The following is a 15,714-nucleotide window of genomic DNA, read 5'->3' as shown; positions in this document are numbered from 1 at the left end:
GTAAAAACTAGCGTGAAACTTCCCCGAAAGGTATACTTCTCTGCCAGTCACTGTACACACGCCGTGCGCCGTAATGCGAAATAGCTCGCTCGCTCGCTAATAGTGTTATGAATTTTCGCTCCTACTGTGAATAATTAGATCCACTCAGTTCTGCAATTGTCACGCGAACAGAACCTGCCGCGTCCCGCGTTCCCTTCGTTCGACCGGCCACCACCAAGAAACTGTGACGGACGGAAGTGACTGCAGCATAATGTAGCGAACCGGCTGCTCGCACCCGCGCTGCTTCGTTTGCCTATTTTTCACTCGGCTGTCTTTAAGATGAGCTTTCACGTGTTTTGTCCGTGGGGAAACGTTGTACCATTTTGGGGGGCGCAACCCGGTGGCAACGAAACGTTACCATAGGTAAAAGTGGACTGGGAGCGAACCGAGCGACGAACCTAATTACCATCGCAACGGAACGACTCGGCCTACGACTCGGGGCCACGGGTCTCATGCTGGAATGCTTCCCGGAATGCTGCGGAAAGGTGAAAGGATCGCACCCATTCTTTGCCATCTTATTTCGTTCATAATTATATCACAACATTCAGCAAACAACAGCAGCACCAACACGAAAAAAGTCAAGCCCCCACAATTAGCGAATGTCATCGCTGTCATCAGCGCAATGCTTCCGTCTCGGGGGATCGGGGTCTTGGTAATTGAGGCTTTTCTTGTCCCGTTGAGGCTCGCTACTCGGTGCAATAATGTTACTAATTATAATTTAAAACTTCATTCAGCACATAATTACATTGCATTCTGCATACTTTTTTTCTTCTCATCAACTCATGCGTAAAACAGGATACGCTTCAAAAAATTACAATATACTAATGTGTAGCGAAGAGAATGATGTGGAAAGTGTACGACAATTCCAATTAAATCGCTATTTGAAATAATGTTACTTTTAACACAGAAACATAAACCATTACTTGTTACACTCATGGTAAATGTTACTAAAAGGCTTTAGTGTTGAAGCGCTTGTTTGTAGTGTATACAAAAGCTGCACAAATTGCGCTGAATTTCTCTAAACGCTCAACTTCGGTAAAACGTCTGTATATAGCAAAACCTCAGCAACCAGGGTAACGCAAAACATGCTCAATGCTACACATGCACACCAGACAGTTCAATCAATACGTCCCGTACCGAAGGTCTCGGGTCCGCCGGAAAGCCGCCCGTGCTTTGAACCGACCATCGGGCTACAAAAGCTACAAGTGTATGCAAACTTTGCCTCCTGTCTTGCACTCCATTTCCGCTCGTTTGCTGTTGAGCTGGTTCAATTTTCACTCAAACTTACACACAAACGTTGGCTCCGAACTGTCTCGAGACGGTGTCACAATAGTGAGTGCACCGGAGTGCTTAAAATACCCCTAACATTGCTTCGCCAAAGTGCTCTTGTGGACAAGGCGCTCGAAAGAAGCACACTCTACACCAAATGGGGATTGAAGGTTGTTTCGGTAGTGGTATTCGAACAAAACGCTGCTAAACTGTTACAAAGAGGTTGGTTCCTTGTTGCTTGTTTTTTATGTAGTGTAGGGAAAGTGTAACGAAGGAAGTTGGGTCTCTATAGAAAAGAAAATGTATTAAATTTCATTTATGCTGCACCAAACAATCCGCCATATAAAGAAAGCTATTTCATTTTAATAGAAGAAATTGTCTGAAAACGGTTATTATTAAGATTATTTAAAAAAATGTTTAAAGACAAAAATATGTATTTGAAAAGAAAAACAAGATAATAAAAAGTACAAACTCACCACATTTAAACCCAGTACAAACATGTGCTCGTTACGCTTTATTCACTAATTGCTTCTTCTGCTTTTTCTCATTTTTTTTTGTTACCGTAATGTTAAGTTTCGATTAAGAAATGCTGTCGATTCGCTGTTCGGTATTCGTAGTAGTTTTTCGTTATAAATGGAATTACACTTTATATCTTAACCAATGCAATTCTATTGCTGTGGTATTGTTGGACTGCTTACCAACCATTGGAAAAATTTGTTACTACATAAACGCGTACTAAAGTGCATATTTCATCAAACGGTTTCTTTACACCAGAGCAAATGCACACACAGTTGTAGTTGAAACCCGTCCCGTAGCCGTCTCAACGTACTGGAAAGTGACGTACAGAAAGAAATAAAATAAAACAACAACAAACCCATGGTTCACCCACAATACCCGGGGCATAGGGCGTGATTTAATCCAGCGTGATGCGCACGATGTCCGGCGGAAGCATAAAGTTGTTCTTGCGCAGCGGTATTTCGCTCAGCTGCTGGTCGACGGGGGCCCGCGTATCGTACAGTGACGGGCTCTGGAAGATGATGCCGAACGTGCCGAAGATGCAGGAAATGGTAAACACCCACAGAAAGAACCGATCCAGCACCATCGAGACGAACTTCCAGTCCTCGACGATCTGTATGGCGATAGTGAAGAAGAATGTTAGTCGTTGCTGCGTTTGTGCTGCGTACACTTAACGTGCGCTTAACTGCGCACTCGCTTAAATACTGATGCTTGCTTAAATTAATAAACTTTATATAAGAAATATGTTTATTGCAAGAGTCAATTTTATTTATTATAACCCTTATATAATGCGACATGCGACTGCTTTTCAGGCACTTTCCGCTACTACGACTACAACAATAACGCAAATGCTTATCACATCGTTCCAGTCCACTCGAGCTGGTGGTACACGTATATAAATCAACATCACTCATCTCACGCTTTTCCTTCACTTCCATCCGGGTTCACCTCTGTTCGGGTTTTGGTGGTGCTCTAAACACAATTTGCCCAGCAGCCAAGTGTCTTATTGCACTTTGTTTGCCATGTTTTCCCTTGTGGGAGAAACTCCAGTCCACGGAAAGCTCGACCCAAAACTCGACGGGCTTCGAACGGACGGACGTGTTGCGACATCTCAGCTTCCGAAAAAAAACACACACACACAAACGACCATCACCACCATCACCATCACCCATCTGTCCGTCTAAAACCATCCTTCACCCGCGTGTAAACTCTCGCTGCGAGCATGTGCCACTCGGCTGGCAGAGGGAAGCATGATTGATTAATATGCATATAATTCATCCGAAAATTGAATGCGCACTACGATATTGTTTTAATTTCACAGCGCTCACAGCGTGGATGAAGCCGTGGATGGACTCTCTCGTTCGCGCTCTTTCTCTCTGTTTTGTTTCCATCGTACCATGACCATCACCATCGTCATAACGCCGCGGGAGTATCAAATTTCCGTTACCCCGCAGGCGTACCATCATTCCCCGATGCGAACCCCGATATGACTACAGTACGGACAGAGCGGAACCTGATATTCACCATCACCATCACCGGCTTTTGGCTTTTGGTGAAGTTTCGAAACATTCAACCATGGAAATATCATTTTTAAGCCATTGGACAGTTCATTCGTCGTTTGGAGTGATTAATTAGTCGTCGATGGTTTGACACCCTCGCGTATAATCAGCCAACGTTAATGGTGCGTTTCTTTCTTCCTTTTTTTGCAGTACAATTTGACGCTTGATTGGATTTTTGGCTTGCGTGTCGATACAATATATAGTCTGTTTGATTTGAGCTGATTGTTACGACTTGCCAAGTGACGCTGTTTTACTGGAACAAAGGGAGTAACTTTAAAGCAATGTTCATCTAGCTTGTTAACAACCCCAAAAAGGGGTGTTAACAGCTGTAATGGACACTATTTTTTCAGCTAGAGAACATAATAATACAATAAACATTAAAAGTTTTTTTAGAACTGATAACAATGCTATCAAAACAATTCAGCTTAACCATCGCAAACACGTTCACGCACACATCAAACCAAATCAATAATCAATAATGAAATCATTCAATCAAACGTAGATCAACAGAATTAAAGTGATATCTCCTTCTGATAAACCACTGATAAGCTGACGCGTAAAGAAATACAGAAATATGCGCACACACACACACACGCATAAACACAAACCTACACACTCACACACGCACAGGCTTGTGTGTCTATGGTGCTGAATTTAATTTGCCTCACTTTGATTGATGACCCTAATTATCTGCCGGCGTTTGATGCTAAAAATATCAGCTTGATCCACAGCAGCTACGGTGCACAGCACCTTCTGCTTACTCTCCCTGCTCCGCGTTATCGCGTAAAAACCACTCCTTCATTCCGGGGGAGACGCAGGAGGAAAGCAACGCAACTCACCCACATGAAAACGCCCAAAATCACACAAAAACCAGCTGACACACACATATAGATTTATCTCCGACGCGGTGGACTTCCGACTGGACATTCGTTGTCTAACCCGCAAAGACACTTCTCGTGCGTCTGAAACTGACTCCTCTCATTACTGATGTAGAACACAGCAAAACACAAAAGCCCCACAGCATAAAAGCTTTTTTCAATACAAACATACACATCCCATAAAGCCCGAAACCTAACGAGCACGGCTCAATGAATAGCGATAAGCCCATGGGAAGATGCATAGGCCTTTTGTGCCGAACGGTTTTTTTCCGGTATCTGCCGTTATTCTCGATCGCTAGTGTTGTTTCAATCTCAAACCGTAGGGAGCAAACACGCACACGCACCCGTGGACACAAGCTGACAAAAGTATACTTTATGGAGTATTAGAAGAAAACTCAACCACACACACGGCGGCAATACCCTGCCGTGCATTGATCGTGCAACCTAGCAGCAACAAAAGCAACCAATGCCAGCGAGCGTTCGACTTTCGTCATCATCCAAGCAACCATTAGCGAAGCATGGACAAGCATTTCTTCCGCATAATTAATGTACATATTTGAGGTTCGCTGTGTGCCAAGGTTAAGTTGCTGCTTTCATCTTTTGCCACTGCCACTGTACGGTGATAAGTAAGAAGCAAATACAGGGCTTTAGGGTAGTCAGCTCAGCAGGAAAAACCACACAATCCTTTTTCCATGCAGTTAACTGTGCTAAAGTGTAGATAGTATGGTGCATAGATATCCCAACAAGAGGGGCTTGTCTTGTGTAATTTGACAACGACAACGGAGAAATGAATTTCATTTCATTTAACGCCATCCATGCATTAGCACCGTCCGAACATTCAAGTTAATATTGAATTAGACGCAAAGCATGTCAAGGACTTTCGAGCTAGCTCCAGCAACCCTGCAAGCAATCGAGCGCGCTTTCTTTGCTCGCTTCCCAGAACTTGCATAATAGTTCCCCCGATGCTGGGTACAGCAAGACGTACAGTACAGCGTACTAAATGTATTGAGGGAAAAATTGAATTGGACATTTCTCCCCAGTGATTTCATCACCAACCCCAGTGCTCGATCTTTTTTCCTTCTCCATTATTATCAGCAAATTTGGCCTTTCAACAGTTCGTGCCACCCTACCCACTACTGTACTTGTATCCCACAATCCCTACATCTTACCTGCTGTGATGCTGCTCCATCAAGGCCACTGGCACACACACACACACAGAGCGTTTTATGCTAATCACTTGGGATTTATTTTCAGTAAATTTAATTATCCTACTGCAACAAAAAAAACCCTCCGCCTCGGTCACTGGGTTGGTCCGGTCTTTGCCGTTTCTTCAGCTCCCACGATCGTTGGCGTCACGGGCGTCCGCCTTTGTGAAGAGCACGTCGGTCGGTATTGCTTTGTAATTGCAGCCCACCATCTGCTCTTCTTCCCGCTTTTGCACCGTCACACTGCACCTTTAGCTTTACCGTTAACGAGATTCATCCGCTACAGGCCACGGGTGGCCACGGGAAGGCACGGGTCGCGCTCATTTTAAGATGAGAACGATCCCCGTGAACGATCACAACGGCGATAAACGGCAATAATCTTTACCGTGCCGATGGACTGGAAAAAGGGAAGGCTCGATTCAGGGAAAATCGACCAGAAAATGGATTCCTTCTTAAGGTAGAGTGTGTGCCGGCAAGCACACACACACACACATACACACAATAGACAGTAGAAGGGAGCGAGATTGAAGAATCCGCCAACAATCCGCTCTGATGACGCTCTAATGATGGCACGTAAATCACATAAAAAATACATCATCGGCAAGTGCGCTAAAGTGGGGTTTTATGAGACGCTCCCATCCGATCGTAAGGGTAAGATGGAGCAGAATATGTACCGATTTAATCCCTGCTTCTTCACGAGGAAGCACTAATAAATAAGCGCGATTTACATAAAATGCAGTGCGAGTGCTTCTTGGTGGGGCAGAGCTCAATATAGTTCTAAGTGGATTGATATACGGTTTAGTACACGGTGGTGGGATGTGGTCTTCTTCATCAGCACATTTGCATACAAAATTACAACTTGCTTTGCTCATAGTAATACATACAAAAGGCATCAAATTAAATATATTAAAAAAATCGAAGACATTAGTCATCAGGCTATGTATGCTCTGCTTAACTTATTTTAATAATTTTTTATGTGTATTTGCAAAAATGCACCAAAAGAAATATAAAATTCGCATTTGAAAGTGCATCAAATAATTCTACGCAAATTAACTAAGAAAATAAAGATAACAGTATATTACAATAATTCTATGAAAATACTTAGTTTGAACTAGGAACCTTCCTTATCCAATGGGGATACGGTTTTTCAACGTAAATAAATAAAAAATAACCTGAAATGGAGGCGCATGGTACGCCGTGCAGAAATATACTAATCCAAGATTAACGCTTAATGTTTTATTAAATTATTTTTACTCCTCATAAATTACTATTCAAATAAAATAATTTTTATATACTCGATTTAAAAAGTTATTCAAAAAACATTTGAAAAATACAGAAATACAAAAGCAGATGGAGGCGCATGGTATTTTATTACAAATATTTTAACAACTTCATGCCAATTGATCTATTCAAAACATCTTACGTTGGTCCACTTCAATTCGTGCCTATGTATATTAAAAAAACAACTTCCATAGCATCACTTGAAGCAACAATGCTGCCCCGCAACAATTTCCATACATTTCCATACCGAACGATGCTGGGCGCAAAAACTGCGTCGTCAGCAGCAGTTGTACCCAAAAGTACCGTCATGATTACGTTTAATGCACTGCCCAACGGCTAAACCAACGCTAAACAAGCTTCACCGAAAAGCGCTTACCTCCGCAAACGACCTAAACGTGTTTCTCGCTCTCTCTCTCTCTTCTCTTTTGGCCCTGCCGTAATCAAAGGGCACATGCATGCAAAATGAGGGGACACGCACAAACACACACACACACACACACACACACACACACATACATACATACATTACGTTTTAAGGAGAAAAGTTGAACACGTTTCCTTCAAGGGTAGACTGCACCCACACGTTATACATCCCTTCCTCTCTCAAACTCTCTCTACCCATTGGCCACCATTCCTCTAACGCCTCCACCAGCTTAGCCTCAGCTGTACGCAGGTTAGGCCCGTGACTTACGAACTCAAATACCCCATCAACTTTAATTAGGGCTTTCCGTCCGTTTTGTCAGCGCTTTTCCAGAAAAGGTTCCTTCGTTCCGTGAAAACATCATCGCCCAAAGCGACGAGGTGGCGAGAGAGAGCGGGAAAGAAGGAATCTAAAGTCTAAAGATGAACAGAACAAAAAAAAAGAAACAAAAAAACGACAAAAAAAGGTCGCAAACGGTCTCACAATTACCCATTGCTTTAACATTTGGTTCAGAAGAGAGAGAAAAAAAACAATTGTCCTTATTTGGGGCAGGCAGGCAGGCCGGCGGGTAGGTAGTGAGAGTGGACACTATACCGTGTTTTCCTTCTAACAAAGTAAACGGCTCAAAATAGACACGGAAGGAACCCGCCCGAGAGCAAAAACTCAAAGCAAAGGGACGAGGAGAAGTAAGTTCCAAAAACGGACGGAAGGTTCATCCCCACCGCCACCCCTGTCATGACAAAAAACTAGAGGGATTAAATTTTAATGATCATTACACTCATTTTGTACCGAAAATCTGTGCCGGTCAGTTCGCTTATGGACGTAGGCAGGGTGGCGCAACAAAAACAAAACGATGCTTTGAGTGGATGAGAAGGGGGGGGGGGCTCGAAATGTGACCCCAAGAAGAGTCAACTTTCAACTTCCGAAAGGTGTAGAAGGATTAGAAAAATCGTCATTTTTTGTCTTCCTCTTGCTAAATCTGTTTCTTTAGCACAGCAGCTGAATCCTCTCCCCAACCGGGGACCATTGGACCGTAACGGGTCCGACATTGGGCCGATTATTGTACGCTCTTTAACGAAAAATCGAGCCAAACATTACCTTTTTAGTGGGAAGGTTCTACTCGACGCCAGCGTTGCCAGGGTGATATTTATCATGAGCACACCAAAAAAAAACCCCTTAATCGAACAGCGAGGAAGTAAAACTTTGGCACAAAACGCACAGCCAGACGACGTAAAGCATGGCTACAAACGGGGTGGCCACCCGTTAAAAGAGGGTGGCCCATCTTATCCGCTTATCAAAGACATTCATCTACGTTTCGCGTAACGCTTAATGGTGGTGCGCGCTCGTAGTGTTCGTAGGGCCGAAGTCACGGCCTACCGAGAACAAACGGGCGAACGGGCAGAACAAAACCAAACAGAGCTGAATATTTGTCAAATGGCGCCATCCGGTTTTGCTGTTTTCGTTCCAAATCCCCCCCCCCCCCGGGTTTCCCTGTTCTGTTTTGTCGTTTCTGTTTCTGTAGCTGTGTGCGTGCGTGCGTGCGTGCGTTCGTGAAACCCGCTAGAAAGCCCAACCCCTTGGTGCGCTAGCGCGCGCTCGTTATCATTTTCATTAAGTCAATTTAACATCATCTCATTGCCGTTTAAAGTGGCCTTATTATTCATCCTGAGTGAGCCTGCTGCTACGTAAGAAATCCTCCTGGTGGCCCTGCACCCGTACGTGTCCACGGAAGCCATTTTTAGCATTGGAACTGGTTTTTGGGGCGGATTTAATGCTTTCAAATCCCGACAGGGGATTTAGGGTTGGTAAATTACTGGTATCGGTGGCGCTGGTCCCCGTTATCATTCTTTTACGCTGACATGAAATTTGTTTAGAATAAAGGGCAGCCGGGAAGAAGAACAAATGGGGCTTTCGAGGCAGACACTGCAGCCAGCTTTAAGCGGAGCTGAAGTTTTTCCACAGCAGTTTATGATTTGTCGATAAAGTTTTTCATTGCCCTAGCAAAAAGGGGAAACATAAAACTTATCTGCGCTTGCATGTAATTTAGGGAACGTTTGATGGAAGATGCTACGCGAAACAGTTCAACCTCTCAATTAGTAATTATGAGAAAAAATGAGCTGCTGCAATGTATTATTGTAGAAATTAAAACATAAGTGAAGAAAATAATATCAAGTTTGATAATCATTGTTTATGGAAAGTAATAAAAAAGGGACCAACACACCAAGTTCTTAATATAACAATCTATGACAAACGAAAAAACGGTAAACAATAATGTTTACTTGCCGTAAACATTAATTTGTAGATTATATTTATATATTATTCACATTTTATATTTAAAGAAGATTTAAGCATTAATTATAAAAACATTGTAACTGAAAGAAACAAACGGATGCTTTTTTTAAAGCATTTATGTTAAAACAAGTTTTTTGTGTCAGATCAAATAAACAAAAAAGTGTTTTTTAAATCATTTACAATTTTAAATAGACCTATCCTTCGATTTCACTGCTAAAAACTGTCTAAAATACGGAACGTTTTATCAAATTGCAAAATGAATTGAAAGGAAAGCGAATTAAATTTAACAAACATATAGTATTTGACATAAAAACCTAAAAAAATCAGCATCCTTTTTGAAAAATACACGCTTTCAATCCGATATGCACATACACCTTACGGTCCGTTTGATCGTTCAACCAATCAAACAATTAGCGACAGCTCCGTGTTCAAACTGCAGCAGAATGTTATAGCCAGCCTGACCATCCGCTCACAGCTCAATGATCCACAAAATTCATTCAAATCAAAGCCCGGTCTCCCTTAATACTGGGAAGGACGTACCAGATCAACACCAAATCACAACCAGCCAGCCAGCCACCTGCAAGTGAGGGAGGATTGTACGGTCGGACTTTTGGATTGTGTCCCGTGTTCGCGACATGGCAAACACTGCACACACAAAAAACACACATACACACCGAATGGGTACTCATAACAATACGCCGGTTCGTCACTCGCGCCCCCAAACCCAGGCAAAAAAAATGCCACACAACCCTAACCTGCCACTGAAAGTGTGATGGTTCTGAGATTGAAGAGACTACTACTGCTACCACTAACGCCAACGAACAAAAAAACACCCATCCGTACCCACAATCTCAGCCAGCAGCAGCTTGGCGTTAGTGCGGCAGACAGTGGACAACCGATGGGCGCAGGAAGGGGTTTGGCTACCCTCTGTCGGCCGGCCCCGTGCACGGTTCATATACGATGAGATAGTACTTTGGGCTCAAATCGAGCGAAAGAAAAGCTGGAGGGAATTTTCAATGAGCTGTAATGGACTGCTACTGCTGATGCTGCTGATGCCACATCCGTTCAACCAGCACCGGCAGGGACGCTAGCGACTGACCCTTTGGCCGGGTCGATGGGCTTTGATGTTCCGAGAGGAAAGCAATTTTCCTACCCGGTACACCCTTTTTTTTCTCAATCCAGATCCTCTACAATTCACACCCTGCTGTGCTTTGCACACCCATACACACACACACACACACACACACACACACACACGTATGTGCCCCTTTCTCCTCATCCCCCCCCCCTCTCTCTATCCTTACTTAAGCATTCACTGATCGGCCCTTCCGGCCCTGGTTGCGTTGAGTGCTTCCACAAACATACACATGCACACAATCTCACTCAATCGCGCTTTTTTTTTGGCAACGGCCACAAAAGGGATTCAGGCGTCGGGGACGATAACCTTTCGCTCCCACCCCGTTCCACACAGTATTTGTTATTTATCATTTTAACTGCTCTTCTTCACGGTGGCCCGTTTCGGTCCGTTCGTCCGAGGGTTCGTCGCGCTTCTTCACGCATCCATTTGCGCTAGCATGCGGTTAGCGCGGACAAAACCTGTGGCCCGTACGTGGCTGTAGCCGTACACCAGAAGAAGAAGAAGAAAAAAACATTTTTCAACGTCCCGTTTCTGGCAAAACGGTGGCCACGCGTGAAATATCGACGTCGATCAGGGATACAGAGAGAGAGAGAGAGAGAGCATGGCCCGGACGCACATGTGTTGCCCCGCATTGTACGCGAGGCGAGAATGCCATTTATTCTTCAACATCACGGTAGGCCAGCATCACTCCCAGTGTACAACAAACACACACACCGCATACTTCGATGTGCTCTTGGTTCTTTCCATACGTTTTTCGCACGAGCACGTGTTTGCTAGCGCGCAGCAGGAAGCGCCAACCAAGCGCAAGGTGATGGAGGAGAAGGAACACCGTTCGGTCCAAAACCACCAAAACGGTGAAATGGCCACTTTTATCGTTTGAAAGTAATGTTGAACAAATAGCGCAAGGCACACAGCCGACGAACAGCACGAACCACCAGCGTGCGAAGGCAGACGGGCAAGCGTCGTTTTTGTTGGTTGCCACCAACACCACCACCAGCGGCCAGAACACGAACCGCAAAGCCGGGGTGTTGTGATAACGGGCAAGATAAAATTAACAGCATCAATTTTTGTCAGCATAAATATTTTGATTGCAGTTTTTTGTTGTGCCTGTCAAAGGAAATTGTGTTGAAAAATGTTTCACACGATCGATTTGCCCGCTTGATAGAGAGAGAGAGAGAGTTGAACGCTTTGGGTGGTTTGCTTATCAATTTCATTAAAAAGTATTGCAAAACATATATAAAGCTTAATACATTAAAGCATTCTGAATGAGAGTTGTTTAAACTTTCCTTCCAAGTCTTGCCTGCCGTTCTGGGAAACTATTTCTTCGTATTTTATAACGCTTACATTACCTCGCAAAAAAACACAACCGATTTTGCGAGCATAATCATCACAATAAGCACCGTACGCAACCCCTTTCCCATAACGATACCTACAAAAGCACACAGCACAGCCGTCGACGAATAAATCATTCCCAGAACGATCCATCGCCCATCCACAAGCCGACGTTATGCCCGTTCCCGGCCAGCCGCACTTAACCGGTTCCACTTCAAAACACATTCAAAACGCCACGCCATAAACACCACCTTTGCTCGACTTTTCGACCTCTCACAGCACAGAAGCGCTTCGATCGCTTTACGATGCCATTCGCATTAGCTTAAACACCTTGCGCGCAGTAACGATTTCCGTTTCGACAAATTGCTCGCCATTGCAGGCACACGGTCTGCGGTAAGCCCACGGCTAATTTTCAATTCCAGGCCCTCCCCAACAATGGTCTCTGGGCTTTGCTGCGAGTGCCTTAATTACGCTCCATGCCCAGCCGCGCGCTTAAGCGATCGCCGATGTCTTTAATCGATTCGAAAGCAAACCCCCGATGCCGAGATGAGACGCCACTGTGAAGCTTTACAGTTTTCATTTGCCCTCAATTCCGCGAACCTATTCGCCTAAAACACCCAGACCAATTTGAAGCGGGATTGGAATAGAGGTGGAGAGGGAGAGAGAGAGAGAGAGAGAGAGAGACAAGGTTTAAAAAACGGATAGCCTCCGTCGTAACACCGTATCATCCATTCGACCGAACCGCTAGAAAAGGGCGACTTCTTTGCCTGGGTGCTTTTGCAAGCGTATTTTTGCTTATGCTACCCTTTCCCTTTCAAAAACCCTTCCCCCACACTTCCCAGCTGTGTGCGTTTACATCTTTTAAAAGCTCATCTTTTCTTTCCCGCGGCAATCTTTGCATTCTACCATCACACCACTGATCGGACTGCTGTCGAAAATGGATGTTCTTTACGATTATGGTAATGTTTTCGACGCGGCGTGATAGGACGAGGGAAGACCGCGTGTGCAGGAAGGTAGGTGCGCCTGGTGCGATTTTTCCATTTGCCTCGCTAACCAAACGGAACGGCCTTTAGTGTCCGTTACGCAGCACCCGGGGTAGCTCACGGTCGGTAAAGAGGGAAGCATTTCACACCACAGCCAAAGGAGCAGAGGGGCTATAGGATGATGTCGATTTTTCACCTTTGGCTGGGCTTCTTTTGCTCCCCCGTTTAACCAAACGCTTATGCTGCATAACGTATCGATTTCATAAACGCTGTCACACTGAATTCTTATTATCTCTGCTCCGTAAGCATATCTCCAGCGGCGTCATCAGCATGGTGCAATGGTGGTGGTTTTGGAATCAATTCCCACTTTTTCTCTCTCTCCCACACAGACACACACACACACACACACACACACACACTACGTTCCCTTCCTTGTCTCTTACTAGCTGGATGCTTTCATGATCACAGATCGGTTTAAATGTTGGTACTGGTCCTGAACCTGAAACCTTCGACCCGTGGACCTTTGGTTTTATAGACTTATCTACAACTTATTGACATATAAACAAACTTATCTATTTGCTCAGTATTCATTATGGCCAGTTTTTTTCTGTGCTGATTGCCAAAGTCAGTCTCCACCAGTGATATTTTTGTCCCACTTCTACTAGCTAATTCGTTCAGCCAGAGCTCTGATTCTGCTCTTAAGCCCGCACCGTATTGTTGCTCTTGTTCCAATTTCTATCATGGCCTCTAACTTACATTCTAACACATATTGGCAAAAATCTAACTGCCTAATCATGCATGTTATGCTTCTAAAACGAAGAGAAAAAGAAAAGCTCTTTGGTATAATGCCGTGGTCGAAAATCCGAATTTTTTAGTATTTTAGTTCTTTTTTCAGTAGACCGGGCCCGGTCTAGTGGCACAGTCGTCAACTCGTAAGATGTAACAACATGCCCGTCATGGGTTCTAGTCACAAATAGACCGTGCCTCCATACGTAGGACTGACTATCCTGCTATGGTAACAATAAGTCACTGAAAGCCAAGCTCACTTCACTAGCGGGTAGTGATGGGCGTTTCGGAGCACACCAACGGCTCCGGAGCCGGCTCCGCTCCTAACACATATGCATCTGCAGTATTTTACAGTCGTTGCCGCCAAATTTTGGCACGAAGACTCAGACATTTTTAACAGTGCTCATCAATTTTTGAGTCTTACGCACCTATTTGCGTCAGTAAGTCTACATGTTTTTTACATGTTTTGTTTTACCAAGCGATAGCAGGTCACCGAAACAACGTTGTACCTAAGGTAACCTGCTGTCGCAACAAGGATGGAGATCTGGTTAGTAACCAGCCAGAGGTCCTCTCGCGGTGGGCTCAGTACTTTGATGAATTACTCAACGACCAGTTAAACGAACAGCTAGAAGCGCCACTAGCAGATAGTATCATGCTACTGCCACCTAGCATAGAAGAAACACGAAAGGCTATCCGTCGGCTGAAAAATAACAAGGCACCCGGAACTGACGGAATTGCAGCCGAACTGGTAAAGAATGGAGGTGCACGACTAGAAAACGAGATTCATCAAATTGTTACTGAGGTGTGGGATAGCGAATCGATGCCTTGTGATTGGAATCTCGGCATCATCTACCCCGTATACAAGAAGGGAGACAGGTTGGACTGCAACAACTACAGGGGTATTACGGTGTTGAATACCGCCTATAAAATATTCTCCCTGATCCTTCAGGAACACCTTGTCCGCACGTCGTAGAGATAGTAGGAAACTATCAAAGAGGATTCCGAAACGGAAAATCAACCACTACTCAGATCTTCACCATGCGGCAGATCTTGGAGAAGATGGCTGAATACAGAAACGACACATACCATCTCTTCATAGACTTCAAAGCCGCATACGATAGCATAGCCAGGGTAAAACTGTACGACGCTATGAGCTCATTTGGAATCCCGGCCAAACTGATAAGGCTAGTTAGAATGACTATGACCAACGTCACATGCCAGGTGAGGGTGGATGGAAAACTCTCAGGACCTTTTGCTACCACCAAAGGTCTGCGCCAGGGGGACGGGCTTGCTTGTTTCTTATTCAACCTGGCGCTAGAGAGAGCCATCCGTGACTCGAGGGTGGAGACTACGGGAACCATCTTCTATAAGTCAACCCAGATCCTGGCATACGCTGATGATATAGACATCATTGGTCTGCAGCTCTCCTATGTAGCAGAAGCCTACCAAGGGATTGAGTAGGCGGCAGAGAGCCTCGGATTGCAGATAAACGAGGCAAAGACCAAACTGATGGTGGCAACATCAGCGGCCCTACCAATAAATAATCCGAATCTACGTAGGCGTGATGTACAGATAGGTGAACGCACTTTTGAAGTCGTCCCAGAATTCACCTATCTGGGGTCAAAGGTCAGCAACGACAACAGCATGGAAGCTGAGTTGCGCGTAAGGATGCTGGCTGCCAACCGGTCATTCTACAGTCTGAAAAAGCAGTTCACCTCAAAGAACCTGTCGCGACGGACGAAGCTGGGACTATATAGTACCTATATAGTACCAGTACTCACATACGCCTCTGAGACATGGACACTGTCCAAATCTGACGAAGCCCTCTTAGCCGCGTTCGTGAGGAAGATGCTCAGAAGGATACTTGGCCCCGTATGTGTGGAAGGACACCTCACTGTCGTACAGCGTATTAAGCTCGCCAGGCTCCGGTGGGCTGGCCATGTTGTACGCATGGAAACGGACGACCCAGCCCGTAAAGTCTTTTTAGGCCGTCCACAAGGACAGAGGAGGCGTGG

At 44.8% G+C, this 15,714-nt stretch overlaps 1 protein-coding gene across 1 annotated transcript in view; it reads right to left on the bottom strand.

Moving 5' to 3' along the window:
• Positions 1-1,788: 1,788 nt before the first annotated feature.
• The window catches only part of LOC120898838 (acetylcholine receptor subunit beta-like 2), a 29,598-nt gene continuing 15,672 nt past the window's right edge, over positions 1,789-15,714 (bottom strand). The window contains exon 9 of the mRNA XM_040305240.1: positions 1,789-2,437. Within this exon, the coding sequence (XP_040161174.1) occupies positions 2,222-2,437 (216 nt within the window). The 3' untranslated portion in view covers positions 1,789-2,221. The remainder of the gene's footprint in view (positions 2,438-15,714) is intronic.

This window comes from Anopheles arabiensis, chromosome 2 (genome assembly GCF_016920715.1).
Source record: "Anopheles arabiensis isolate DONGOLA chromosome 2, AaraD3, whole genome shotgun sequence".
In the NCBI taxonomy this organism is placed as follows: domain Eukaryota; kingdom Metazoa; phylum Arthropoda; class Insecta; order Diptera; family Culicidae; genus Anopheles; species Anopheles arabiensis.
Note: the sequence above shows the minus strand (reverse complement) of the source record. Positions and strands in the feature narration are given on the sequence as shown.